Genomic DNA, 26,479 nt, shown 5'->3' with positions numbered 1-26,479 from the left:
ACTGGCAAAACAAACAAGTGGTAATAACTTTAGAAATACGAAGAAAAATATCTGTCTTTGGTTACAAACAAAAGAATCTAGCCTCATTTCTTATATCATTTGGCTACTATATAAACAATACATGAATCTCTGTTACCACAAACACAAAAATTAACTGATACAAAACAATCTTTCTAGTGCACAACCTTTGTAGATTCTCTTTCCTTTTGTCTCTTTCCTTTCGTCCACCAAAACAATTTCTAGACCTCCTTTAAGTCTTGATCCAATACTCAGACAATGGTGAGAAATGGCGTTTTGAGAAAACTGCAATACACTCAGAAATAAACTTCAACTGGCTTATGTTTTGAACCGTCTAAACCCGAACCAGATCTCGTAGTGATTGAACAGCAAGCTATCATGTGTTTGTTTCCCAAGATACTCAAGTCCTAAACTTGCTAGCTTCTGCGCACACTTGTCTCCTCCTAACCGCGAACAGAACTTTACGTTATGTGAAACGAAGATTCTCCCATCGTAAGGCTTTAACTTTTCTACTAGTCTCTCGAGTCCAGTCCACACGAGTTTATCAGGCATGTGGAGAAAGACTGCACTTGCGTATATCAGATCATAGGTTGTATCTGAACCAAACTTGCTGAACTCCATATCATCTCCTCTTACTATAAGAGGTCGTTTATGTAGAAGACCTTGAGATGGAAGCTCATATCTTAAAGCAGCCATTAGCGAAAGCTCATCCTTTTCAAGGCAGTGAAAATGTTGGGGACTAAGATAGCGGATAAAATGCAGACCGACACGCAACGTGCCACATCCAATTTCAAGAACACGGGAGTTTGGTTTAAGCTTAGCAGATTCAGCCAAGAACTCAAAAACGTCACGACCACCAGCCCAGGGTTCACCATAGTTGCTGTGATGCTGCTCAACTAGTAACTCACCAGGGCACGGAAGAGCTGTGTGGTTGTTTGCTTCATCTCCTTCGTAATGGGATATACCCTTGTACCTGAATTTCAAAGAGAGTGAAATCAGAAGAAACAAAAGTAATGCCTGATAGTTTGGCAAAGACGGTGACTATTTGAGGAGTTAAACAAAAAGAAGCTACGTACACTCTGATAAAAACCAGTCTACATCACAAAATCCACAGCTAAATCTCTAAGCAGCACTCAGATCCGTTTGGTCTCACTAGATATCCAATATAATTCTGACCTCATTCATAGATATGGATTCAAAAACTATAAATTTTTTCACTTTCCAATTACTTGGAGGCAATGAAGGCATAAAGTAACTGAATTCACATACACATATCAATAAAAATTCGATCTTTATAACTACTAAGCTAAATAACATCAAATGAAATCTCAAGACGTTAATAGCCACTCAACAATGGAGGAGCTTGAGAGCGCCTTGTAGCTTAAAAGAAGAGAGAGAGAAAGGGGGGGGGGATGGTTACTGTTTCAGATCTATGAGTTGTTGATCCCTAGTGCGAGGATTAATCCCTTTCCGAAGCTCATTCTTCTGCATATGCAAACCGTTGGATCTAATCAGATCTCTAACCCACTCAATATCATCTTTCGTCGGAGATATCCTCACATCAACGCCGCTTCCACCGACGGGTGCTTCAACGGCGTTGTTAAGGGGAGAAGGTATAGAAGGAGGACAGGAGCAAGAAGACGAGAAAGAAGAGGAGAGGAGGAAGAAGGCAGCAGCTGCGAACGAAGCGGAGAGTACAAGTACGGGGATTGAGACAAAGATTCCTTTCTGCATCGCCGGAGACGATGAAGAAGAAGAGGAGAGAAACGCCATTGATGAAGAGAGAGAGAGAGAGACTCTGCTTTAGGAAACTAGTATAGTGTAAACGAGTTCGTTAAACCCAATAATAGAATGTCGTAAATTTAGTTTTTTTTGTTTTCTCTGTTTTTGTGATTCAGATCGTGTAATTACTAATTAGTAGTATAATTTAGCTTTGAGCTGTAAAGTATATAGGATTAAATAAATTGCAAAATCAACATGGGTCGTAGCAGGAAACTTTATAAAAACCATCATGAATTAACGGTAAAACTGTCAAAGTTTTCCTTTTCTTTGTTTGGTAAGCATAATTATTTTAGGAAATTTGTCAAATAATTTAATGAATAAGTTTCTTTGCATAAACATAAGTTTGTAATTTACCCGTCTTTTTTTACCGTCTTGATAATCACGCACCTTTTAAAAAAGGTATTGACCCCTCGAAGCCTCTGACTTATGTTTTTAAGTGAGACAATGAATGTCAAAAAAAAAAAAGTGAGACACATATTTCTAAACAGCATTGTCTTTATTAATTTTTTTTTGTTGGTCAAGCATTGTCTTTATTAATTAAAAAATGAATTTTGGATATTATTATTGTATTTAAAAAATCAAAAGTGTTTGTTTACTATTGCATACTACTAGTATTTGCGCCTTTTTTTTTTTTTTTTTTTTTTTTTTTCAATTTTGGATTGTAATCGGTAACATTTGTCCGAAAGAGAAAGATGGAAAATAAGAGGTTGAGTAGTATGCAATAGTATTAATTAGAAGAAATATGTGATTTATTAAGAGCATATAAATGTTATATCTTCACGCAATGAATGATCAGATTTGAGAAATTAATGATTGTAATACATTTCTGTATTGAGTGAAAAAATGATACCATGTATGTTACATATTTATAGAGTCCACTAACTCTAGATTTATACATGAAATATATTTTGATTGGACTTTACAATATGTTCGAGTGGTGTGATGAAATTAAGTATTTGAAATATAAATAACTTATTGTATATGATGAAATTGATATGCTTCAGTTTTGTTTTAGCTAATAATAATTACAAATCGCTGTACCTTAAAAATAAATTGAAAAATGTTGTGGTCAAAAATTATATAAAATGAAACTTTAGCGAGTCATCCATCCAATAAGAAAAATAAGTAATGTTTATCCAAATCCCAAAAATATATATTTGGATTTTTATTAAACAACGCTATTGGGTGATATGGGCTGATTTTTACCAAGTCTCTCTCGAGCCTTTGTTGATGATACTACTACTACTTGATAGAAAGAGAGAGAGAGAGAGAGAGAAAGCTTTGTGTTTTCCTTCAAAGAAAAAAAAAAACTTTTTTTTGTCGTTCTTCTTCTTCCAATTTTCCAAACGCAATCACGCCTTGGAAAAGGCTTTGCTTTTCTTCTTCTTCTTCTTCCTTCTTGACTCTAATTTTTATTTGTCATATTTTACAAATTTGTGCAAAACTTTTGTGAGTTTCTAGATCAATCCGATTCCCAAATCTCGTTATATTCACTCCCCGCGCCAAAGATCGGTTCTAGGGTTTGTGTCTTCGTTTCAAAACCGTGTGTGTGTGTTTTGGGTTGCTGAATCACGTTGTTACCATCATCGATTACATCTGAACTTCGGATTAAGGTATGTTAGATGATTTCGGCTTACGACTGATTCCACTTTATTTATTTTTTATTGATATTTTGTTCAAATTTTTGTTATCCTGTTAGAAATTGAGCAATTAGTTGGAAACTAATCGTGTATGTTTAATGGATGAGTGTGAATTTGATGTTTTGTTTTTTATTTATTTGGGTACTGTGAGTTGGGATCAAAAGTGGGGAGTCTCAGAGAGCTGAGTAGTGATGGTTTTGTCTCTTGTACATTGAAATTGTGTCTGGCCTTTTGATTTTGATCTCCTTCATCTTTCGACTATTGTCCTTTGATGAGTCAATGGAGGATTTTTATTCCATGTGGATAACTGCTGTTTTTTTTTTTCTGGATTTTTTGAGATTCTCAATAGAGAATCATACTCTGAGATAGGGGATCTCTTTGGCTGTCCCATAGGTTTTTTTTTTGGTTCCTTCTGGATTCAGATTACTTAGTCCACTACCAGCTTTGTCTTTAGCAATATTTTGGTTGGTCTTGTTTCGTTTTGGATGATGATGATAACTAGTCTGTTTTAAACGAGGTTGTCTGCCCCTTACTTCGTTTGGGTTTTTTTTTTTTTGTGATACTCCTTTCAGGATTATTTGAAATGCACCGGGTTGGAAGTGCCGGCAGTAATGGCGGGTCTGTCCGCACTCGCAAAGAGAAAAAGCTTACCTATGTATTAAATGATACCAACGATTCAAAGGTCAGGTTGTTTTATACCAATATGGTTTTTCGCCATCCGGTGTTCTGTTTCTCTTTGTTTTGTTTATGTTCTTGTTCCTTCATATTCTTTTTAACCACAAAAGAGTTGAAATACTCTCAAGTGACATCTCCCTCTCAACTCAATCCTGATGATGTTTTTCTCATGTTATGTGCACGCTGCAGCATTGTGCTGGCATAAATTGCTTGGATGTGCTGAAGTCGTCTGTTTCTAATGATCAAAATTACCTCTTCACTGGAAGTCGTGATGGCACACTCAAGAGATGGGCATTTGATGAGGATGCTACCTTTTGCTCAGCTACGTTTGAGTCTCATGTTGACTGGGTATATAGTTATCCTGGCACTGAAATTTAGCTGTATAGGGATGATCAATAATTAGGATCCTGTGTTTTCTGAAATGAATCCTGTTCTATCGTGCATCTAATTATTTCAAACCCCCATGCTGGCTGGTCAGGTGAACGATGCTACTCTGGCTGGTGAAAGTACTCTTGTTTCTTGTTCTTCAGACACTACGGTCAAGGTTTGTGAATTTTTTTTTGCTCGCAGTATATAACCAACGTTTTACTTTGTTTTGTTTTTGTATTACCATATTGGTTTCTAAATGCGGCTCAAATAATTGTATCTAGACATGGGACGGCTTATCAGATGGAGTCTGTACGAGGACTCTCCGTCAGCATTCTGACTATGTTACTTGTTTGGCAGTTGCGGCAAAAAATGTAATTTGTCATTCTCCATGCTTTTTTTCTTTTTAGTTCCACCTGAAAAAAAATTCTTGGTATGGTGGTGTAAGGTTTGTAGGATATATTGTCCATGCTTTTTTCCTTTAATTGTCACATTCTGATCCTATCTTGATGTCGCAACTTTAGAGTAATGTTGTTGCATCTGGTGGCCTCGGTGGGGAAGTTTTTATATGGGATATCGAAGCTGCTTTGTCACCAGTTACAAAACCTAATGATGCTAACGAAGATAGTTCTTCTTCAAATGGTGCAAATGGTCCTGTTACAAGTTTAAGAACTGTTGGTTCAAGCAACAATATCTCTGTGCAGTCATCTCCATCTCATGGGTACACACCAACAATTGCCAAAGGCCACAAGGAGTCTGTGTATGCTTTGGCGATGAATGATACTGGGTCGATGCTCGTCTCTGGTGGAACAGAGAAGGTATTTGTAGAATCTAGGTTGCAGAGAATATACCTGGGAACAGGAACCGATAAATAATTGGGTTTTGGATTTCTGAATACTATGTTCTTTCTTTTTATCGCAGGTTTTACGTGTCTGGGACCCTAGAACTGGTTCAAAGAGTATGAAGCTGAGGGGGCATACAGATAATGTGAGAGTGCTTCTTCTGGACTCAACTGGCAGGTAAGTTTTTTTTTTCTTTTTGTTCATGGCAGCAATGATTGATTTTGGGTCCTTTTGGTTCCTAGTTTTCTCTGACTGACGGAGTTTCCTTGTGTTTCTGACCTTGAGACTGCAGGTTTTGCTTGTCTGGGTCCTCTGATTCTATGATAAGGTCTGTATTTTTTCTAATTAGCTCGTAACTATGATACCCAGTGGCTGAAGTTATAGTGATCATTTTAGTTCTAACTGGTTCTAAATTTATTTCTAGACTATGGGATCTGGGTCAGCAGCGATGTCTTCATACCTATGCGGTGCATACAGATTCTGTTTGGGCGCTTGCATGCACTCCATCATTTAGTCATGTTTATAGCGGTGGACGAGACCAATGTGTGAGTAGAAACCAAACTTGCCTCTCTCTTTTGTTCCTTTCCAGTGTATAACTTCTTTTTTCAATTTCATTTATGTGTTATGTCTCTGTCAGTTATACTTGACCGACTTGGCAACAAGGGAGAGTGTTTTGCTGTGCACTAAGGAACATCCAATTCAGCAATTAGCTTTGCAAGATAATAGTATTTGGGTTGCAACTACGGACTCCTCTGTAGAGAGATGGCCTGCCGAAGTACAGAGTCCTCAAAAGATCTTTCAACGAGGTGGCTCTTTCTTGGCTGGGAATTTGTCTTTTAATAGGGCGAGGGTGTCTTTGGAAGGACTAAATCCAGTAAGCATAATAATATCCTCTTGTAAATGATTCTGTTTAACCTTTGTTGATTCAGTGTGATAACTTTTCGGTTGTCTGCAGCCCCCTGCCTACAAGGAGCCGTCAATAATTGTTCCAGGAACTCACCCGATTGTGCAACATGAGATTTTGAATAATAAAAGGCAAATTTTATCCAAGGTAAAATTTTTTTCTCTGAGGTCTCTGGTAAGAGACCGCCATTGATAGTTTTGTAAAAGTGTCAATGATATGTGTTTGGTTTTTATTTTGCAGGATGCAGCTGGCGCAGTGAAACTATGGGATATAACTAGGGGTGTTGTGGTACAGGACTATGGAAAGGTAACTACGGAACCTAGACATCTCTTTTTAATTTCTAAGATTTGATATATGTATCTGTTACTGCAATAATGGAGATGTACTAAGTCAAAAAAATATATCTGTTGCCATCTCTGCAGATTTCATTTGAAGAGAAGAAAGAAGAACTGTTTGAGATGGTAAGTCTCTTGATTAATTTTCAAATTTATGATTCTGTATCTTTAGTGAGATTAGCAGATTTACTTACATTAATGATGTATTGCTCATTTATCCTTTTTTAGGTAAGCATTCCATCATGGTTTACTGTGGATACACGACTTGGATGCTTATCTGTACATTTGGAGACTCCACAATGCTTCTCTGCTGAGATGTATTCAGCAGACCTTAAAGTTTCTGGGAGACCTGAAGATGATAAGGTAGATTAAATGCCTACATTTTAGTTATGCTGACGCTAATCAGAAATTTCCCTTTTTATCTTACTGTTGCATATAATGGATTTCTTTTACCATAATTGAATACTTCAGATTTTTGTTTGCTATAACCTAGTTAAATTAAACCTATTATTGTCATTGGATTATGTGATTTGTAGATTAATCTAGCTCGTGAAACACTGAAAGGCCTGCTGGGTCACTGGCTGGCTAAGAAGAAGCACAAACCAAAACCCCAAGTTCTTTCCTCTGGAGATACATTATCTGTAAAAGATACCAAAAAAAATCAAAGTGCATCAAAAAATGAAGACAGTAGTGCTGCTAGTGATCCGGTGTATCCTCCATTCGAGTTTTCTTCCGTCTCCCCTCCTTCCATCATAACCGAGGGCTCTCAAGGAGGACCATGGAGGAAGAAGATAACCGAGTTTACTGGAACTGAAGATGAAAAGGATTTCCCATTGTGGTGCTTGGACGCTGTCTTGAACAATCGCCTTCCACCTAGAGAAAATACAAAGTATTCGGCACTACCTTGTTCTCTAATAAAAAAAATAGTTTGGACTTTTAGCATTTTCATCACATATGTTTTTACATTTTCTTTTATAAATAGATAAAACATCTTTCAATAAAATCTCTGACTTCGAACGCTCTTTGAATTTCCAGATTAAGCTTCTTCCTACATCCATGTGAAGGTTCAACTGTGCAGGTGGTTACACTAGGGAAACTTAGTGCACCCCGGATCTTAAGAGTTCACAAGGTGCACTTATCTGCAAATCAAGCTTGAAGTTTTGCTTGCACTCTCGGTTATTCATTGGCTTTGTACATTTTTGTGCAGGTTACCAATTACGTTGTGGAAAAGATGGTTCTTGACAATCCGTTGGATAGTCTAGCTATTGATGCAGCAAGTGTTTCGGGAGGACAACCTCAGCCACTGTTTGCAGGAAATGGATTGCTACAGTCTGGATTAAAGTCTTGGCAGAAACTTAGACCTTCCATTGAAATCTTGTGCAATAACCAGGCAAGTCAGACTTAAAGAGATTCAACTATTTCTCAACTTCTGATCGCTTAAGAGTATTCTTTTATTGGGTCTCAATTAACTCTTTAGAGTGTGAGGCTGAATGAGCTGTTTTTTTCTGTGATTATTTCAGGTCTTATCTCCAGATATGAGTTTAGCAACTGTACGAGCATATATATGGAAGAAACCTGAGGATCTAATTCTCAACTACAGAGTTGCTATAGCTAGATAACTTTTGAGGTAAATTATTAGAAAAAGGTGAAAACTTATGAAAATGCATGATGTTGGTGTGTTTGTCAAGATAAATTTGTGGGGGACTAATCTCCGGCTCCATCTAGTTGACGGTTTTAACATGGGAGGGTGATTTCATATTTAGGTATTTTCATCAGAAAGAAAGTTAGAGAAACTTGAGTTGGTAGATTTTTCATGTGAGTTTTTTCACAACTTCTGATACTAAAGCCTTTGTAGATTGCCCTTTTTCATTTAAAACAATGATAAGAGCCATAAGTTTATGTTGATGGAAGCCTTGAAATTGAATATCACGATATCCGTTATTGCTCTACAGATTTTGGATCTGTCTGCGGGTGCATTTAATCACATGGAAGTCTATAGCCTTTCAATGCTTGTTCCTCGAAAAGCATAAATCTTGGTTTATCTTGGCCTAGTGTTTACTCAGCATCATGCTGGAGAATAATTCTGTTCTTTGGAGCACAGATACATGAGAAGTGGGCACCAATAAAGGTCCAAGGTTTTAGGTGAGATGGTGTCGAAAGCTTTACTAAATTTGTATATTAGGTTTGAGTTTGGAAAACAAAAAACTATTTTTAATTGTTTCCTGAAATAATAATAAACCAATGTTGTAAACTTGTAACTAAAATCCAACAAAGCAACATACCGAGAAGAAAAAAGTTTTTAGGAGTTCGGCGTTGTTTTCTCATCAGACTCGGACAGGCTTGGAATAGTTTCACAAGTTCGGGCAAATGTCCTGCTCAGATTCGGCTGGCTATGAAAGTACAAAACAAGCGAACTACTAGTTTGGGACGTTTTTAGTTTAAGCAAAGTTAATAAACACCAGAGAAAATCAAAGCAAACAAATAAACGCAGTTCCATTAACGACAAAACCGATGATGGACGGACCAAATCTTGAGAAAAACACAAATTGCGCCATATTCCACTCCGAAGTATGACATCACTACCCAAACACAAAAAATTGTTAAACGTTTTTTTCTTGACACATGAACATTAAACATACACTCTGTCTATGCCTATGGTAGTAGGGTTTTTCACAAGAAGAGAAATCAAGTGTTATGGTTTAGTCACTTCGAATAGAAGCTTTAAAAGTTATACAAAACTGAGTAGAAATATGATGTTCAGTGGCTTCTTTGATAATATCGTCAGCTTTTCAAGTTTCTATGGTGTTACCACCATCAGCTTCAGCCATCTCACGTTCTCTCTCATGCTCCTCTGCCATTACATGATGAAAATACATATGTTAGTTCCATAATGCAAAACACAAACAATATTTTGGACTTATATGACTTGGTATAGTAAACCAACAGATTTAGTGTTACTCATGAAACCGCAGACTAATGAATGTCTTAATCTATTCTTCATGACAACTTAAAATTTGCTTAATCAAGCTTCCATAGATGATATCAAGAATGTAGGTACAGTAACCACTTACCCATGAGTTTATACATAGCTTTTTGAGTCCGCCTTTCGAGCTTATCAAGCTTCTTCTGCACATCTCTTCGAAGGTCCCAGTTAGGCTTCTTTGGAGCAATGTTGACAAATGGGTCCTACAATGATAAATTCCGTTTCAGAGGCACAGGTCAAGCAAACAAAGAAAAAAGGACTTTTGGGATCAGTCACACACCTCTTTCTTCTCCACAGCAGGTGGAAGTGCAACTATTGGATCTTCGAATTTGGGTAGCTCTGGTGGAGCAACTTTACCATCCTGAAGCTCCTTAGCTTGAGGAACATAATTTCTAAATTTCATGGCTGGACCACTGTAAAATCAAAGAGCAATAAGAAGTAAGCACATGACCCGATATCACGAATAATCAAGCAACAAAAACCAATCACCTACGAAAAAAGTATAGATAAGAATGCAATCTGCAATGGAAAAACAGTTTGGTAATGAATTAGGCATTAACACCATTCTCGACTATATCACAAATAGTGGTGACAGTCAAGGAGAGAATCAACTCCAAAGTACTAGGGGAGCTCCTAGTTTTGCAATAGTCAACATACAACAAGAACAGGTTTTATGTGCTTGTCAAATTGTTCCTCCTCTAAAGTATAAATTATTCTTATAAAAAAGACTGTCTACAGAAATCAAGATATACAACATATGCATAAAACAAAGCACAGAATACTCACTCTTCTTCGACTGCTTCCTCTTCACCATCTTCCTTGGTCTCGGACAGTTCCTGAGCTGCCCTTAGAGCTCTAAGTGCCTCTTTACGAGCAGCAGCTTTTTGTTCTATCGAATCATCTTCACTAGCCATAACTTCCTGCAAAAATTAGGTTATGGATGTAAACATCAAGCATACAAAAGAAGTCAACCTGTGAGCTTCTTCAAACACTAATCACACAACTCACTGAGTCTAACCCTAAACAATCGTGATTTTTGTTTTCAGGATCTACGGAACCTAATCGGATGAAGATTTAGCAAAATCAAAGAGCTACACAATGAAATCAAAGTTGTATAGGATTATGAAAAAGCTCTCTACCCCAGGAAAATCAACGAGGAAATTTGGAATCGTACCTTGAAGCTTCTCTCGAGCTCTATAAAATTCCACACAGTGAGAGAGAACCAAAGGGATTCAAAAACTATTAAGGAGAAAGAGAAGAGAAACGCTGCGTTTAAAATTATCAAAACGGGCCATTAAATGATTCAATCAGGCCCAATTTATGAAAAAGATTAAACCAGTCGTTGGGTCTTAAACTAAACCCTAAGTTTGCAAGTTAACCATTTTTTTATAGCTTATAAAACGCAGCGTTCTGGGAGAGGCCCGAGTCGTCTTTAACAGCTATAATAATACCCTCGTAAAACCCTAAGTGATTGTCCGTCTCCATCTTCTTCTTCTCCCTCTTTCTCTCTGTCTGCAGCAGCTTCGAGTTACATACAACTAAGGTAATGAACCCCTCTCTTTCGTCACCATGAATGCTGAAGATTGTGGTATTTTCAATACTTAGATGGCTTATTGAGTTATTGTAGTTTATCTCTTCTTTTCACCCTGTTTTTTCTTATGTGAACCAAAATCTGGAATAGGGTTTATAATTAATGCTGTTTTCCCCTATATTCTTATATAAGATGTTAGCTTTTGATTGACTCAGTGTGACTCTGATACGTTTCCTTACTGTTCTGATTTTAGTGTTGTTCTAATTTTCTATTCAGATAGAGACGTGAGATATTTGTGAAGATGATCTTACTAGTTGAGACACCGGCGGGTTTTGGACTCTTTAAAGTTAAAGATGTTGGAAAGCTCTCCAACGTTGAGGTGACCTCTCTTCGTTATTTTTTAGTCTCTTAGCTCAACACTGGCTATATTGTCTTTTTTTTTGTTGCTCTAATGTCATCAATTTCAATTTTTTTTTTTTTTTGCAGGATTTGGGTAAAGAGTTTGACACTCCAGACTCAGCACGAAAGGTGATTATTTTTCTAATTATGCATTATTAAATTCATTGTGTCTGGGTTCTGAATCTTTTAAAACTTGCTCTAGTGTTTGAGTTTCTCATAAATATTGTGGTGTACCAGATGGTTAAGCTATTAGCTTTCGACAAGTTTGACAACACATCTGAAGCTCTCGAAGCAGTTGCTAAGTTGCTGGAGGGAACGCCAAGCAAAGGTCTGCGCAAGTTTTTGAAAGCTAATTGTGAAGGTGAAACCTTGGCTGTCGCGGATTCAAAGCTTGGAAATGTGATCAAGGAGAAACTGGTTTGTTAATTCACTTTTTCCCACTATTACACCCTTATTCCTGTTTGGCCTGCGTTTGTTTCTTATGAAAGTTTTTTACTCGTACAGAAAATCGAGTGTGTTCACAACAATGCTGTAATGGAGCTTCTACGAGGTGTTAGAAGTCAGTTCACAGAACTCATATCTGGTTTGGGTGATCAAGACATGGCTCCTATGAGATTGGGGTTGTCTCACAGCCTTGCCAGATATAAGCTAAAGTTTAGTTCTGACAAGGTATTTCTACGCCTGAATACTTATATTATTGTTTTTATTTGGTGACATGTAAAAGGATGTAACTTCTGTATTAAACTACGATTTGATTGTCTGATATGAAACTATCCTGTGTTTGTCTTTGCTTCGTTTGCATATCGTAACGGTTTAGTGTTTGTCAGGTGGATACCATGATTATCCAAGCTATCGGTTTGCTCGATGATCTTGACAAAGAACTAAACACATACGCTATGAGGGTTAGAGAGTGGTACGGATGGCATTTTCCTGAGCTTGCTAAGATCATATCAGATAATATCCTATATGCCAAATCTGTTAAATTGATGGGAAACCGGATTAATGCTGCTAAACTTGACTTCTCTGAGGTAACTTTCATATCTTCTAAACAGTGTGAAGAGAATTCCATTAATTTAAACGCCCTGATTAATAATCTTATATTCTCATGTAACTTGTTATTACAGATCCTAGCTGAGGAAATTGAGGCAGATCTGAAGGAAGCATCTGTGATATCAATGGGAACAGAAGTCAGTGACCTTGACTTGTTGCACATTCGGGAACTTTGTGACCAGGTTCTTTCTCTTGCTGAGTACAGAGCTCAGCTTTACGATTACCTGAAGAGCAGAATGAACACTGTCGCTCCCAATCTGACTGCCCTGGTTGGAGAACTTGTTGGTGCACGTCTAATTTCTCATGGAGGTAGTTTATTAAACCTCTCCAAGCAACCTGGAAGCACTGTTCAGATTCTCGGAGCCGAGAAAGCTCTCTTTAGAGCTCTTAAGACCAAGCATGCCACACCCAAGTACGGTTTGATCTACCATGCATCCGTTGTTGGTCAAGCAGCACCAAAGCACAAGGGAAAGATCTCGCGGTCCTTAGCTGCTAAGTCTGCTCTTGCTATTAGGGTTGATGCTCTTGGTGATGGCCAAGATAACACAATGGGACTTGAAAACCGAGCTAAGGTAACAATCTTCAATAACTTTCCTCTTGCTGCTCTGCAGCTCTGGTCTTTCTCTGAAAAATCTTTGATTATTATTTTCTCCTTCATACCTGATAATGTTTTTGGTAATATTTCACAGCTTGAAGCAAGGTTGAGAAATCTTGAAGGAAAAGATTTAGGTCGTCTGTCTGGTTCAGCTAAAGGCAAACCTAAGATTGAAGTTTATGACAAGGATAAGAAAAAGGGATCTGGTGGTCTTATCACTCCTGCTAAGGTGAAGATTAATTCTTTGTTTCTACACTTTTTATTTTATTTTTGGACTTGTGTTAGAGGGAAACTTCTGTTGCAGTTCGTTTTATATCTAGTTGCTTGTCTTTGTTCTTGAGTTTATGATGAAGTAATCTTAAACTGATTGTTCTGTGCAGACGTACAATGCTGCTGCAGATTCTCTTCTTGGGCAAACACCAGCTAAATCTGAGGACGGTGAGGAGTCTTCGAAGAAGAAAGATAAGAAAAAGAAGAAGAAGAAGGTGGAAGTAGAAGAAGAGGAAACAGAAGAGGAGGAACCATCAAAGAAAAAGAAGAAAAAGAAGGTGGAAGAAGAAGAAGAGGAACCAGAAAAGGAGGAACCATCAAAGAAAAAGAAGAAGAAGAAAGCTGAAGCAGAAACTGAAGACGTAGTAGAGGTTGCAAAAGAGGAGAAGAAGAATAAGAAGAAGAGAAAGCATGAGGAAGAAGAAACGACTGAAACACCAGCCAAGAAGAAAGATAAGAAAGAGAAGAAAAAGAAGAGTAAGGACTGAGAGAGATTTATCTCGAGTGTATGATTTTGTGAGATCTCATTATTATCTAGAGGAATTAGCTGTTAAGGTGTTTACTTATCTGTCTGAAATCATCATTTTGAATGATGAATTCATATTTAAATCCTTTACCCTCAGACTTTATATTTTGTTCTCTAGTCTTCTAGATGATTAATTCTGTTTCTCTTTTTTTTTTTTTTTTTTTAATTTATAATTTGTAAAATATTAAATATTCTTGGTGCATTGTTTTATCTAATAGTTAGTTTTATTCATATCTGGAAGACAGGAAATAATGTATTCCGATAAAATAAGCAATTAGTAGTATTGTATTTGCAACTAAACGTGTCTGTAGATCCACCAAATAAAATACTCTTTTGATTAAGTAAAGATGTTAGAGATTTACAGGCGGAGAATATCTCTATTTCCTGATCGTATGTTTCTTGGTTGACTCTATATTGCATGTTTATTTTTGGTAATTGTTTAGTAAAATTGTCTGGCATAATGATTCTAGTTTTTTACAATGCTTTGAATGAATAAATACAAAGCTTTTAGTCGTAAAAGAGAAATGGTTTAATCTAAAGGACAGAAGTAATCACTAATACCTTAGCCTTTGTTCCTTGTTTGGTTTACAACTGAGTCTTGATAAAGGAGCTTCGTTGATTGGAGAAGTGAAGGAAAACTCTCATCATGTATCATAATTGTTTTCACTTCCAGTTTTTTTTTTTTTTTTTTTTTTAAATTATTATTTGAATATAAAAGAAATCATAGTGTTATTTTAATGATAACATTCCAAAATTAGGTGGATACATTACCAAATATTCTTCACTTAAGTTAATAAATATTGTTTGACCAATAGTATCATAGATCAAAATTCTTCTTATGATCCTTGTCATTGACAAAACCACTTCTTTAGCACCATTGAAAACCTTTGTGTTAAAAAAACAGAAGAAGAAAAAAAGAGTTCTCCTCATGACTATAGCCGTTTCATATTCGAAATTAACCGTTATTAGTGACACAAAAAAAAAAAAAAAAATCAATTTGAATACTAATATATATTGTAATGCTTTAAAGTAAGAAAACACATATACATAAGGATTAGTCATTAAGTATGTTATTAATGACTAGTTTGAAATCTGGAAAGAAAAGAAAAAATGGTTCTGAGGTATTGTGTTTGAATAAGTTGGTGGGGGATGAAGAGGAGTAACTTTGAGCCTTTTTGACCTGTGTTGCGTCCAAAAACGATTACACAATAATAATAATTATTATAATAATAAACAGCCAACAGATCTTCGTCTGTTTCCATTTTTATTCCTTTTTCTTGTCTGTTTCAATACCAAAACAAAAAAGAAAGAAAGAAAAAGAAAAAAAGAGTTTAAGAAGTAAATAAAAAGCTTAAAAATTCGAAGCAGTTCAACCAATCCTACTTCTTCTTCTTCTTCTTCTTCTTCTTGAGAAGTTTATTTTACCCCAAAGTTGGTCTTTTTCTTTCTTAATTAATGGTGGTAAGTAAGTAACTCTGTAGTATGTATCACCTTGCTTTTTTCCCAAAGCCCTAATTGATTTTTTTTGTTTCTTTTTGTTTTTTTTTGCTTTAAAGGTTTCATTTTTAAATCTTCTGGACTCCATTGTTCACTTTTCCTTTTTTTTCTTCTTTTTTGCCTCTCTTTGTGGAAATTTTGAAATCCCTCAATTCATTCCTATTTTTGTTCAATTTTCTTCTCTCTTCTTTTCTTTCTCCTGAGTTTTGAGTCAGCTTTGTGTATGTATGTATCTAAGATTCTAAACAAGTTCCATCAGATCTTTACCTTCTTCCTTTGACTTGTCTCACAGCCTGAGTTCCCCCTCTTTGTCTCAAAACTAGGGTTTAATTTTGTTTCTTTTTGGGTTTTTTTTTTTCTTTTCCAGCAGCTGTTTTTGTCCATTCAAGTTTCAGATTTGACCAGCTGGGTCGAGAATTTCGCGTCTCCTCGATCATAAAGTAAGTGAATTTCACCAACCCTTTTTTCAAAGTCTCCTGTTTTAGTCAAATCTGATCTTCGATGTGATACTTTTCCTGGGTTTCGAGTTGGACTCAATTTTCTTGTGTTTGTTTCCTGATTTTTTTTTTTTTCTGTTTGAATTTTCCATTTATGTGTGTGTTGCAGTTAAAGTTGAATTCAAAGTAACTTTTGATTGCGCCAAAGAGATCTCTTTTATAAACATGTTGAGCAGATGAAGGTTAGTTTCATGAGATGGGTTGTGTATTGGGTCGACCCGGATCATCGGGATCAGTTTCTGGGTCTAGAGACGAAGTTAGTACAAGGATTGAGTCTAATCGACAACAAGTTAACAATGTGTCTGTGACCAAAACTGAGGCACCAGAGAGCACTAGTGTTGTTGTTGTTGCTTCTGCTTCTAATGGTGAGGCGGTTAGGAATCATGAAGCTGTTGTGGATCAGAAGGAAGAGAATGGCTTAGCTGTGACAGAGGCCAAAGAGAGGAAATCTAAAGGGGAAAGAAAAAGGTCTAAGCCTGACCCTAGACGAAGCAACCCACCAAAGAATTTGCTCGGCGAGCAAGTTGCAGCTGGATGGCCATCATGGCTGTCTGAAGTCTGCGGAGAAGCTCTAAGTGGATGGCTTCCACGGAAAGCGGATTCTTTTGAGAAGATTGAGAAGGTGAATGCACTATCTGTTTTCGTTTTGTTCCTTGCAATGATTTTGGATAATTGAAGTTTGTTGTTTATGTGTGTGCGCAGATTGGATCAGGAACGTATAGTAATGTGTACAAGGCGAAAGATTTGTTGACAGGAAACATTGTGGCATTAAAGAAAGTGCGTTGTGATGTTAATGAACGCGAGAGCTTGAGATTTATGGCTAGGGAGATTCTGATTTTGAGGAGGTTGGATCATCCCAATGTCATTAAATTAGAAGGCTTGGTTACTTCGAGGATGTCGAGTAGTTTATACTTGGTGTTCCGTTATATGCATCATGATTTAGCTGGTCTTGCTGCAAGTCCGGACATTAAATTCACCGAGCAACAGGTTATTTCCTTGGTGAAATAGATTTCACAACACAGAAATGGAGGCAAATCCTAATCGTGTTAATATTTTCTATGTTTTCAGGTTAAATGCTATATGAAGCAACTACTCTCGGGGCTCGAGCATTGCCATAGCCGAGGAGTTCTTCACCGTGATATTAAAGGATCAAACCTACTTATAGATGATGGAGGAGTTCTTAGAATAGGCGATTTCGGGCTTGCAACATTTTTTGATGCGAGTAAGAGGCAACATATGACGAATCGGGTTGTTACTTTATGGTACAGAGCACCAGAGCTTCTTCATGGTGTTATTGAGTACAGCGTCGGTATTGATTTATGGAGCGCAGGTTGCATTTTAGCTGAGTTATTAGCTGGTAGACCGATAATGCCAGGTCGTAATGAGGTAAGTTGTCAAGTTATGATTTTCTTTTCAAGGTTGAGAAATGTTTGTGTTATTCATATGAAATGTGAACTGGGATAATGTTCATGCTGCAGGTTGAGCAGTTGCATAGGATATATAAGTTATGCGGATCGCCTTCGGAAGAGTACTGGAAGAAGATTAGGCTTCCTTCTACTCATAAGCATGCTCATCACAAACCTTTACCACAGTATAAGAGAAAATTAAGAGAGGTTTACAAAGATTTCTCTCCTGAGGCGCTTTCTCTTCTCGATACGCTTCTAGCGCTCGATCCAGCTGAGCGCCAGACAGCTACAGATGCGTTGATGAGTGATGTAAGCTTTTTTCAATGAAAAGTTTGAAACAGATTAACAGGATGTAAGCTTTTTTCAATGAAAAGTTTGAAACAGATTAACAGTTTGGCTATCAAGTTTAGATTATAGAAATGAGAGTGGTGTAAGTAGTTTTAGGAATGTAAAATGTTTGAAATTTTTGAATCTTAGGCGTACAGACTTGATAGTGGTTAAAAAACTTCCATGGCTGATTTATTTTTGTTGTGCAGCTCTTCACGACGGAGCCATTGGCATGTCAACCTTCTGATCTCCCGAAATATCCTCCAACTAAAGAGATTGATGCCAAGAGACGAGACGAAGAGTATAGGAGGTAAAGGTTTCTGTTTCAGTTTGTTTATTCCGTTATTTGGGATTCCAGTTTCAGAAAACTTGTCACCAACTAGAGCCGAATATAGTATAGATAGGCTTGGTAAGGTCTTAGTTTAAGAGAATATGTTTCGGTTTGGTGATGGTTGCTTGAGAGATGTATTCATGTCTGCAGACAAAGAGAAGCCCGTAAGGCTCAAGGAGAGAGCGGAAGAAGAATGAGACCTCGAGAACGAGCCCGAAGAGCAATGCCAGCTCCTGAAGCCAACGCTGAGAATCAATCTAACATTGATGTAAGAATTCAAACAAAAAGAAATGAATCATTTTTGACTTCCATATCTGAATCTTTATAACCTTTTCTCGTTACAACAGAGGTTGCGTTTGATTACGCACGCGAATGCAAAGAGCAAAAGCGAGAAGTTTCCTCCACCACATCAAGACGGGTCGCTCGGTTTTCAGGTGGGATCGTCACGGCGATTGGATCCATCAGAGATACCGTATAGTACAAACTCGTTTACTTCATCTTACTCCAAAGAGCCATTCCAGAGTTGGTCAGGGCCTTTGGCTCCCATTGGAGCATCTGACTCATCCACAAGGAGAAGGAACGATATCAACAAGGAGAGGAGGATGGCTTCTAAGGTTAAAGGCAAAAGAATCGTTGTTTGATAGATTTTTTTCATCTGATAATTTCGAAAGTTTCCTTTTTTGATAGAGATATTTTGCGAAAAAAAAAAAAACCGATTTTTCCTTTTTGGTGGGTTATATGTTTTTTATTTTATTGGGTTGATTTGTGTATTGTACAAGAGAATTGACCTCAACAAAAAAAAAAAAACACCACTAAAATGAGGGAAATTATTACCTTTCTATGAAATTTTATGTAAATTATTATTTTTTAGCTTCCTTTTGATTTTCATCTTTATTTAGTTGGACGATGAAGAAACAAATCTTCTCCTTACCTACGGAAGAAATTTTCTTTAATCACAATTTAAGTTTGTACTAAGTATGCTGGCGTTAGAAATTAAAAATATCCATAATCAATAAAAAAAAATAGAAAACTATAAATTCGCCTACCAAAAAAAAAAAAAAACTATAAATTCGTATGTTTCGTGTAAAACCCCAAAACCCAAAGCCAAATCAGACTCGGAATAAGAGTGTTGGGAATCTCTCTCCTTTGTTGGTGATATTCGTCGGAAGTGATGGACGATATCAGCTCAACGGCGAGTAATGTCGCCCGAGCGATTCTCGCCGTCCTCGATTATAGCTCCACGTCCGACACTCGCAAATCGGCCGTCGAATTCCTGGAATCTGTAATTGCTCTTTTGAATTTTCTCTCTTCTTTCGCTCTGTGATCGATTTGCGTTATCTGTGTTGCATGTTTCGTTTATGAATATGATGTAAACTGGTGCTGGTGGGTTTACCAATGATCAAGCTTTAAGGATTTGTTTTTAAGGAACCTTTTTAGTTAGATCCTCAGATTATGTTAATATACTGAAAACGATTTTTGATAGAATTTGAGAGCTTGATTTTGTGCAAACTGGTAGGAAGAGTTGTTTATTTTCCTAACTTTTGCCTTAACTTTGTTTCATTAGCGGTTGCAAAGTTGGAGCGGGTTTTGATCTTTTGAAAAATACAGTAGTAGTTGTGACCGATTTGTTTTGATTGAGTAATCTGCGGTCCTTGCAGATAAAATCTGGAGATGTCAGGGTTTTGGCAAATATTTCGTTTCATTTTGTGAAAAAGGAGTGGTCTCCAGAGATTCGTCTGCATGCTTTTAAGATGCTACAGGTTTTTCAAATATGTATTGCTTTCTGATTTTTTTTTGTCTTTTACTTAAAACTGCTCTTGCTCAATGAAACTGGACTAGATAAGATGCTTGAGGTTAAGGAGGGCTTTAGAACACATCGATTATAGTGTCAAGTTTCTTTAATGTACAGATCCAATTCCAAAAAACTCATAGTATAGCATTAAAAAAAACAAACAGGAGACGCCTGCCGAGAGAATTCGAATGCCAAGTCAAACTTGGAGACTTTCATATTCCAAATAGATAATGTATCCCAGTGAATAGAACCTCAAAACTTTGCTATATCTTAGTGCTGTATGTTTTGCGCTTTATGATTGTCATAATTTAGCTTCTTAGGAGGTCATACAAACCTTATTGTGAAGCTATCTTTCTTTTCCAGCATCTGGTCAGACTACGATGGGACGAGTTAAGTCCTCCGGAGTGCACAGATCTTGTTAATGTTTCTGTTGAACTTATGTCAGAGGTTGCAAATGCATGCGAGAATTGGCCTCTTAAGAGTCAGTCAGCTGCTCTTGTAGCGGAGGTACAAATTTAAATTGGTCTGCGTTTTCACTTGCTGTCATCATTGGTACTTGTTTCCTTTCACTTTCTCAGATTTATATCTTTTATCTTATTGCAGATTGTTAGAAGACAAGCACCTGATCTTTGGCAAGAAATATTTACTTTATTGACTTCCTTGTCTGCTCAGGGCCCCTTACAAGTAAAATGCTCTTTTCATTTATTTACTATAATAATTTATTTGTCGGGGTGACCAATAAAAATGTTCCCATCTGTTTTTCTTATACAATAGGCTGAATTGGTCTTGATGACGCTGAGATGGCTTCCTGAAGATATTACAATTCACAATGACGACTTGGAAGGTACGCAAGAGTAAATATACTTACTTTTTCTATTAGTCTATCCGCAGGGTGAAGCTTTTTCTAATCTTGAACTTCAGATTAAACCAAATTAAATCGGTTATGGAAAGACACATATGCTAACATTTGTTAATTGTGTAATTCATATGCTCAACTTAAGATTTTCAGTTTAGTTAATATTCAATCTGGTTTTGTCATTATGGTTTAACTCAGACATTTTGAAGAAAGTACCTCTTGGGTTATAAACCTTTTCATTTTTATTCAGCTCCATCTTCCTTTCTAACTTCTGTTTTGAACATTTCTTCAGGTGACAGACGTAGGCTATTGTTGCGGGGACTTACTCAATCTTTGCCTGAGATTTTGCCTTTATTGTATAATGTATGCCACCAATTAATTTCTCTCACGAAAGTTGTTTGCTGCCATGGTAATTTGCTGAATACATTAAAATGCAGCTTCTTGAGAGACACTTTGGAGCTGCGATATGTGAAGCTCGTAGGAAACACGTTGACCTGGCAAAACAGCATGCGGATGTGGTTATAGCTTGCTTGAATGCCATCATGGCATATGCTGATTGGGCTCCAGTTCCAGATCTCGCCAGATATGGAATTCTTAGTGGGTACGTATTCATTGACACCCTTGTAGAGACAGTTCTGTTGATATCAGCCGTGCATATTTTTCCTTACTGATGAAGTGGTTGCAAACTCATAATAGGTGCAACTTCTTACTTTCTTCCCCTGACTTCCGTCTTCACGCTTGTGAGGTTTTCAAACTCGTCTGCTCTAGGTATGCGACTGGGTTTTTTGATCTGATGTGCTAACGTGAGCACACATAGACAGCTTTGAAATTTTTTAGCTTTTCTTTTCTGTAGAAAAAGACCCAGTGATGCTTCTACAGCAGAGTTTGATTCTGCAATTAGCAATTTGTTTCAGATCCTGACGAACGTCTCCAGAGAATTCTTATGTAGATCCTCCTCAAGTTCAAGCGTTATAGATGAAAATGATTATGTTTTTGCAGAATGCATATGTGAGAGTATGGCCTCTTTAGGCTCAACTAACTTGCAATGCATCTCCTCTGATGGTGGTGTTATGGCTGTTTATCTTCAGCAGGTATTGTAATTTGTTATTTTTGTTACTTAACTGGATGTTTTCAGTGAAGAGGCTGAAGGTAGTAATCTATATTGGAAAAAAACGCTGTATGTCTATGTTCTGCAATGGCATTCTGAAACAGAATAAGTTTGATACTGAACAGTCAAATTTTGTTGTTTTGAACTGGTCACTTTGAAATTTGTTCTTAGATGCTCGTTCTTGGATGAGCTAAGTCCAAGGGTATACTAGTGTCGTAATCTTTCTGATATAGTTTGTGGATCTAAGTAAATTATAACTTAAAAATCCTTCTGTTCTTGTTAACAGTAGTATTTTGCATTATTATATTTTTTTCCACAAATAATCATGTTGTGAATATGTTTGTATAGATGCTTGGATTTTTCCAACACTTCAAGTTGGGCCTTCACTTTGAGGCACTTCTCTTTTGGCTGGTATGTAGTAAATCCAACCTTCTTCCGTTCTTCGTTGGGAAATTTCAAAGACAAACATATTTGTTGCTAATTTCAACATCTTTTCCTTTTGGATTATAGTCATTGATGCGGGATTCACTTCCAAAACCCATGGCTGCAGCTTATCTAAGTGGTGAGGGATCATCAACTGGCGGTATGATTAGTTCAAGCCAGGTTGATGGTGAAAAGAAAAAGACTTTAAGTCTTATTAATGATGATATCTCTAGCGCTCTACTGGATGTATCTTTCCAGCGGATGCTCAAGAAAGAAAAACTTCCTCCTGGAATTACTCTTTCGCTTGGGCCCCTTGAACTCTGGAGTGATGAATTTGAAGGGAAGGGAGAATTTGGCGCGTACCGATCAAAGCTTGTATATTCCTCAACGATCAAAGCTTGTATATTCCTCAACCAAATGGGTTGGGTCTTACTTTCCAGACAAACACTTACCTACAAACTTCTTTCTTTTGTGCAGCTAGACTTGATCAAGCTTACTGCTTTTCACAAGCCTCTCATTGCTAGTACCAAAATATCTGAAAGAGTGATTACACTCATTAAGCACCTACTGGCTTCTCCAGCACCTCTTCAGGTTTTATCTCGAGTACTAAAAGCTGTTAACTTTAGATATCTACTATATGGAAGCTTCTTTGACGATCTAGTTCATATTTAAGCTCATGATACAATCATTCTCAGGATGTAGCTGTGATGGAAAGCCAGCAATTGGCACTTTATTGTATTGTGTCAACGATTTTTGATGGATCAAATGAGTTTGCGGGGGGATGTTCTGAAGTTCATCATGCATTGCGTGGAGTATATGAGGGTATATTGCAGCATATTTCACCTTCCCAAGGTTTTGTTTACAATGTCTGGGCTTGTTTAATACTCGGTATTGTGTTGTTGATGGGTCAGGATTGCTTCAGCAGCTTCTCTCCTTAAAAAGGAATGAACCAGAGCTTATGAAAGTGCACGTGCACTATCTGGATGCAATGGGTCCTTTTCTTAAGTATTTTCCGGATGCAGTTGGAAGTGTCATCAATAAATTATTTGAGCTTCTCACCTCTCTTCCACACATTGTGAAGGTTATTTTTATTATTGCTTTATTTATATTATATACATACGCTTATGCCTTGTGCAAACAAATAGGACTTTTTCAATTTTTTGACAGTGCACAAGTGAAGGTGTGGATGAGTTATGTGACACTTGTTTCATTGGCAGGATCCAGCTACTAGTACATCTAGAGCTGCAAGATTGCAGATTTGTACATCTTTCATTAGAATAGCCAAAGCTGCAGAAAAAAGTGTTCTGCCTCACATGAAGGTAGCTTTGATCTGTCACCATTTACATTTAGGAACTCAGACAAGTAAATGCTGGAAAACTGTTTGCATAATTTATGATTTGTTAAGCTGGTGCGGGGTGATATATGGATATACCACCACACAATTTTTCTTATTGTAGTTTACGAAGACAAAATTCTTTGAATTGGTTCTAAAATTCTAATCAAAGGTGTCTGGTTACTGTATCTTGTGAAAACTAAAGCAACAGGCACCCTGCTACTGGTTGCTCTGCATCATTATTTTTCATTGGTTGTTTTCCTTGCTTGTTGGAACATCTTTGGTTAAGCAGAAACTTTTTATCATTTTCTTGTGAAGCTTGAGTATCATTTTTGTGGCAGAATTCTTAGTTGCCTCTATATCCCCAAATAAGTCATGTCAACCGTCATCTTGACAATCATAATTTTACGCAGGGTATTGCTGATACAATGGGGTATTTGGCAAAAGAAGGAACTTTACTCCGTGGGGAACATAACATTCTAGGTGAAGCATTTCTTATTATGGCTTCCTCAGCAGGGTAATATTTTATTTAAAATGAAGTTTAATTTATTGCATATGTCCAGCTTCAGATTTGTCATGTTCTTAGATATAATCTAAACCTGGCGCAGAGTTTCACAACAGCAAGAAGTTCTCGCTTGGTTATTGGAACCATTGAGTCAACAGTGGATCCAACCAGAGTGGCAGAACAATTATCTATCAGACCCAATGGGTCTTGTTCGTTTATGCTCCAACACATCATTGATGTGGTCTATATTCCACACTGTTACATTCTTTGAGAAAGCACTCAAGAGAAGTGGATACAGGAAAAGCAATTTGAACAAGACCTCTGTGACAACTCCAGCTTCACATCCTATGGCACATCATCTTTCTTGGATGTTGCCACCCCTCTTAAAAGTACGCCCTCAAAATATGGGCATGCTTAGTTTAATTCGTAATGCTTAGATTTTCGTTTGTGTTTTTGCAAGGATGACATAACCACATTCATTTTCTTTAATATCTACAGCTACTCCGTGTGCTTCATTCCCTTTGGTCTCCCTCTGTAATTCAAATATTACCCCCAGAACTTAAGGCAGCAATGACAATGACTGATGCAGAACGATGCAGTCTCCTGGGTGAAGCAAATTCTAAATTGTCAAAAGGCGAATCTGTTTATGCTGATGGGTCTTTTGATGGAACTAAAGAAGGAAAAGCCGAGGCAAGTGAATCTGATATAAGAAACTGGTTGAAAGGTATCCGAGAGAGTGGGTGAGTTTGTAGTATCCTCCTTTGAGCAAGCCTTACATAGATCATTTGATATTCCCTCATTTATATAACTCATCAGTGTTTGTTTACACATTTAGATACAACGTGCTGGGCCTATCAACAACCATCGGAGAGACATTCTTTAAATGCTTAGATGCTAACTATGTTGCGATGGCACTCATGGAAAATTTGCAGTCAATGGAATTCAGGCACATTCGGCTGTTTATTCATACCTATATAAGTTATATAGTCAAATCTTGTCCCGCGGATATGTGGGATTCATGGCTCAGAGTGCTCCTGCACCCACTGTTTATTCACTGTCAGCAAGCTCTCAGCTCATCTTGGCTGGGTCTTCTGCACGAGGGCAGAGCAAAGGTTCCGGACTTGTTTGATATACAAAGTGGATCAGACATGAAACTTGAAGTGATGGAAGAAAAACTATTAAGAGATTTAACTCGGGAAATTGCGACTCTCTTTTCAACAATGGCTTCTCGTGGACTAAACACAGGAGTTCCGGTTTTGGAAAATTCAGGCCATATTGGTCGTGTGGATATGTCTACTCTCACAGATTTTCAAGCTTTCAAATCCAACTCTATGGTAGGGTAAGTATACTACCCTTTATAAACTTGCGATTAAAAGTTGTTTCGATAAAATACATAATAACAAGAAAAAATAATTGGATTGTAGTTTCCTCCTGAATCACAAAAGCTTAGCTCTACCAGCACTGCAGATCTGTTTAGAAGCCTTTACCTGGACAGATGGAGAAGCGACCACCAAAGTCTGTTGTTTTTGTGGTGTTGTTGTTCTTCTAGCTATACTAACAACTAACGTGGAGCTACGAGAATTTGTTTCAAAAGATTTGTTCACTGCAGTCATCCGCGGCTTAGGCATGGAGTCTAATGCCATTATCAGCCCTGATTTAGTTAATATATGCCGTGAAATATTTATCTACCTCTCTGACAGAGACCCAGCTCCTCGCCAGGTGAGTTTAAACCAGAAGCATTCATGGTTTTGTCCTTTTGCCAGCTGTTTTCGAATTAGAGTTGGATGATGCTTCATTTGCCTTGGTTTTTCATTGTGTTTATTCGGTATATATCAGGTTTTGCTTTCGCTCCCTTGTCTCTCTCCAAACGAGTTGCATACTTTTGAAGAAGCTGCAGCCAAAACGTCCAGTCTCAAAGAACAAAAGCAGCTTATGAGGAGCTTGTTGTTGTTAGGTACTGGGAATAACTTAAAAGCACTTGCTGCTCAAAAAAATCTGATTAGCACAAATGTCACAGGTAAGCCAGGTCGCTTCACATGTATGATATATATCTTGTTTTAACAGCATTTTAAACATTGCTTCCTCTTTCTTTACGTTCAGCAAGATCGCGTCTACCAGCAAGCGCTCCAGAAACAGTTGGAGCGAGTTTTTTGTGAGATGAAGCCATTAAAGTTCATACAATAATTAGAGAGTTGTACAGAATATGTATAGAGAGTTTATTTGAGATGTAACAATAGAGACGCAGGTTTCTGTTACCTCATAGATAGAAAGAGAGAACGCTATACAAACACGGAAGAGGAAACTCCTCCAAAAACTTCCATGTCGTAAGCAAAGGTTTTGTGATATCGTTTTTTTTTCTTTCTCAGTCTTTAAACAATCGGTGATTTCGTGATTTTTCGCAAAAGAAAAGTAGGATTTTACAGTCAAATAAAGCAATTGAAAAGCCTACGCAAATATTTTGGTAATTTTGTGTTCTGTCAGCTTTTCT

At 37.2% G+C, this 26,479-nt stretch overlaps 7 protein-coding genes across 9 annotated transcripts; 4 read left to right on the top strand and 3 right to left on the bottom strand.

The window, feature by feature from the left end:
* Positions 1 to 18: 18 nt before the first annotated feature.
* Positions 19 to 1,814, bottom strand: LOC17892056. Its single transcript, XM_006298035.2, has 2 exons — positions 1,439 to 1,814; positions 19 to 991 (listed from the first exon to the last, which is right to left on the bottom strand). The coding sequence occupies exons 1-2, from the start codon at positions 1,789 to 1,791 to the stop codon at positions 337 to 339; spliced, it is 1,008 nt and encodes a 335-aa protein (XP_006298097.1). The 5' UTR covers positions 1,792 to 1,814; the 3' UTR covers positions 19 to 336.
* A 1,236-nt stretch (positions 1,815 to 3,050) lies between these two features.
* LOC17890948 (WD repeat-containing protein 48) lies at positions 3,051 to 8,779 on the top strand. Of its 2 annotated transcripts, none has more exons than XR_002834617.1 (19): positions 3,051 to 3,413; positions 4,013 to 4,122; positions 4,305 to 4,463; positions 4,594 to 4,659; positions 4,766 to 4,855; positions 5,006 to 5,299; positions 5,403 to 5,500; positions 5,616 to 5,651; positions 5,748 to 5,868; positions 5,961 to 6,197; positions 6,279 to 6,374; positions 6,468 to 6,533; positions 6,650 to 6,688; positions 6,791 to 6,925; positions 7,099 to 7,451; positions 7,598 to 7,691; positions 7,770 to 7,952; positions 8,083 to 8,377; positions 8,515 to 8,779. XR_002834617.1 is itself a non-coding variant. In XM_006296982.2 (19 exons), the coding sequence occupies exons 2-18, from the start codon at positions 4,024 to 4,026 to the stop codon at positions 8,179 to 8,181; spliced, it is 2,265 nt and encodes a 754-aa protein (XP_006297044.1). In that variant the 5' UTR covers positions 3,051 to 3,413; positions 4,013 to 4,023; the 3' UTR covers positions 8,182 to 8,189; positions 8,515 to 8,779. The 2 variants fall into 2 exon arrangements, 1 of the variants encoding a protein (XP_006297044.1); XM_006296982.2 differs by having other exon boundaries at positions 8,083 to 8,189.
* Positions 8,597 to 9,117, bottom strand: LOC111831401. Its single transcript, XM_023785468.1, is given in 3 exon segments — positions 8,597 to 8,699; positions 8,702 to 8,862; positions 9,050 to 9,117. Coding segments are annotated over 3 exon segments (318 nt in total). The 3' UTR covers positions 8,597 to 8,610.
* Position 9,118: 1 nt separating this feature from the next.
* Positions 9,119 to 10,779, bottom strand: LOC17891872 (coiled-coil domain-containing protein 12). Its single transcript, XM_006300197.2, has 5 exons — positions 10,720 to 10,779; positions 10,332 to 10,465; positions 9,826 to 9,958; positions 9,634 to 9,748; positions 9,119 to 9,413 (listed from the first exon to the last, which is right to left on the bottom strand). Exons 2-5 carry the CDS (start codon positions 10,457 to 10,459, stop codon positions 9,352 to 9,354), a joined length of 438 nt encoding a protein of 145 aa, XP_006300259.1. The 5' UTR covers positions 10,460 to 10,465; positions 10,720 to 10,779; the 3' UTR covers positions 9,119 to 9,351.
* A 202-nt stretch (positions 10,780 to 10,981) lies between these two features.
* LOC17891874 (probable nucleolar protein 5-2) lies at positions 10,982 to 14,055 on the top strand. Its single transcript, XM_023786665.1, has 10 exons — positions 10,982 to 11,088; positions 11,353 to 11,455; positions 11,563 to 11,604; positions 11,713 to 11,892; positions 11,980 to 12,144; positions 12,303 to 12,503; positions 12,600 to 13,097; positions 13,215 to 13,349; positions 13,501 to 13,605; positions 13,669 to 14,055. Exons 2-10 carry the CDS (start codon positions 11,378 to 11,380, stop codon positions 13,876 to 13,878), a joined length of 1,614 nt encoding a protein of 537 aa, XP_023642433.1. The 5' UTR covers positions 10,982 to 11,088; positions 11,353 to 11,377; the 3' UTR covers positions 13,879 to 14,055.
* Positions 14,056 to 15,256: 1,201 nt separating this feature from the next.
* On the top strand, positions 15,257 to 18,781 carry LOC17891655 (probable serine/threonine-protein kinase At1g54610). Its single transcript, XM_023786020.1, has 9 exons — positions 15,257 to 15,377; positions 15,781 to 15,853; positions 16,020 to 16,532; positions 16,613 to 16,897; positions 16,979 to 17,296; positions 17,389 to 17,625; positions 17,853 to 17,953; positions 18,125 to 18,242; positions 18,322 to 18,781. The coding sequence occupies exons 3-9, from the start codon at positions 16,107 to 16,109 to the stop codon at positions 18,613 to 18,615; spliced, it is 1,779 nt and encodes a 592-aa protein (XP_023641788.1). The 5' UTR covers positions 15,257 to 15,377; positions 15,781 to 15,853; positions 16,020 to 16,106; the 3' UTR covers positions 18,616 to 18,781.
* A 279-nt stretch (positions 18,782 to 19,060) lies between these two features.
* Positions 19,061 to 26,383, top strand: LOC17892414 (protein HASTY 1). Of its 2 annotated transcripts, XM_006299880.2 has the most exons (22): positions 19,062 to 19,256; positions 19,633 to 19,734; positions 20,130 to 20,273; positions 20,370 to 20,450; positions 20,541 to 20,610; positions 20,915 to 20,985; positions 21,060 to 21,223; positions 21,319 to 21,390; positions 21,476 to 21,713; positions 22,079 to 22,141; positions 22,241 to 22,528; positions 22,631 to 22,744; positions 22,849 to 22,975; positions 23,065 to 23,234; positions 23,371 to 23,472; positions 23,900 to 24,003; positions 24,095 to 24,380; positions 24,490 to 24,731; positions 24,827 to 25,330; positions 25,416 to 25,710; positions 25,828 to 26,008; positions 26,092 to 26,383. In XM_006299880.2, exons 1-22 carry the CDS (start codon positions 19,146 to 19,148, stop codon positions 26,145 to 26,147), a joined length of 3,585 nt encoding a protein of 1,194 aa, XP_006299942.1. In that variant the 5' UTR covers positions 19,062 to 19,145; the 3' UTR covers positions 26,148 to 26,383. The 2 variants fall into 2 exon arrangements, with proteins under 2 accessions (XP_023641337.1, XP_006299942.1); XM_023785569.1 differs by lacking the exons at positions 25,828 to 26,008; positions 26,092 to 26,383 and having other exon boundaries at positions 19,061 to 19,256; positions 24,827 to 25,325; positions 25,416 to 25,655.
* Positions 26,384 to 26,479: the final 96 nt, after the last annotated feature.

Source organism: Capsella rubella, unplaced genomic scaffold (genome assembly GCF_000375325.1).
Source record: "Capsella rubella cultivar Monte Gargano unplaced genomic scaffold, Caprub1_0 scaffold_3, whole genome shotgun sequence".
NCBI lineage: Eukaryota > Viridiplantae > Streptophyta > Magnoliopsida > Brassicales > Brassicaceae > Capsella > Capsella rubella.
This window is presented reverse-complemented; position numbering and strand designations above follow the sequence as displayed.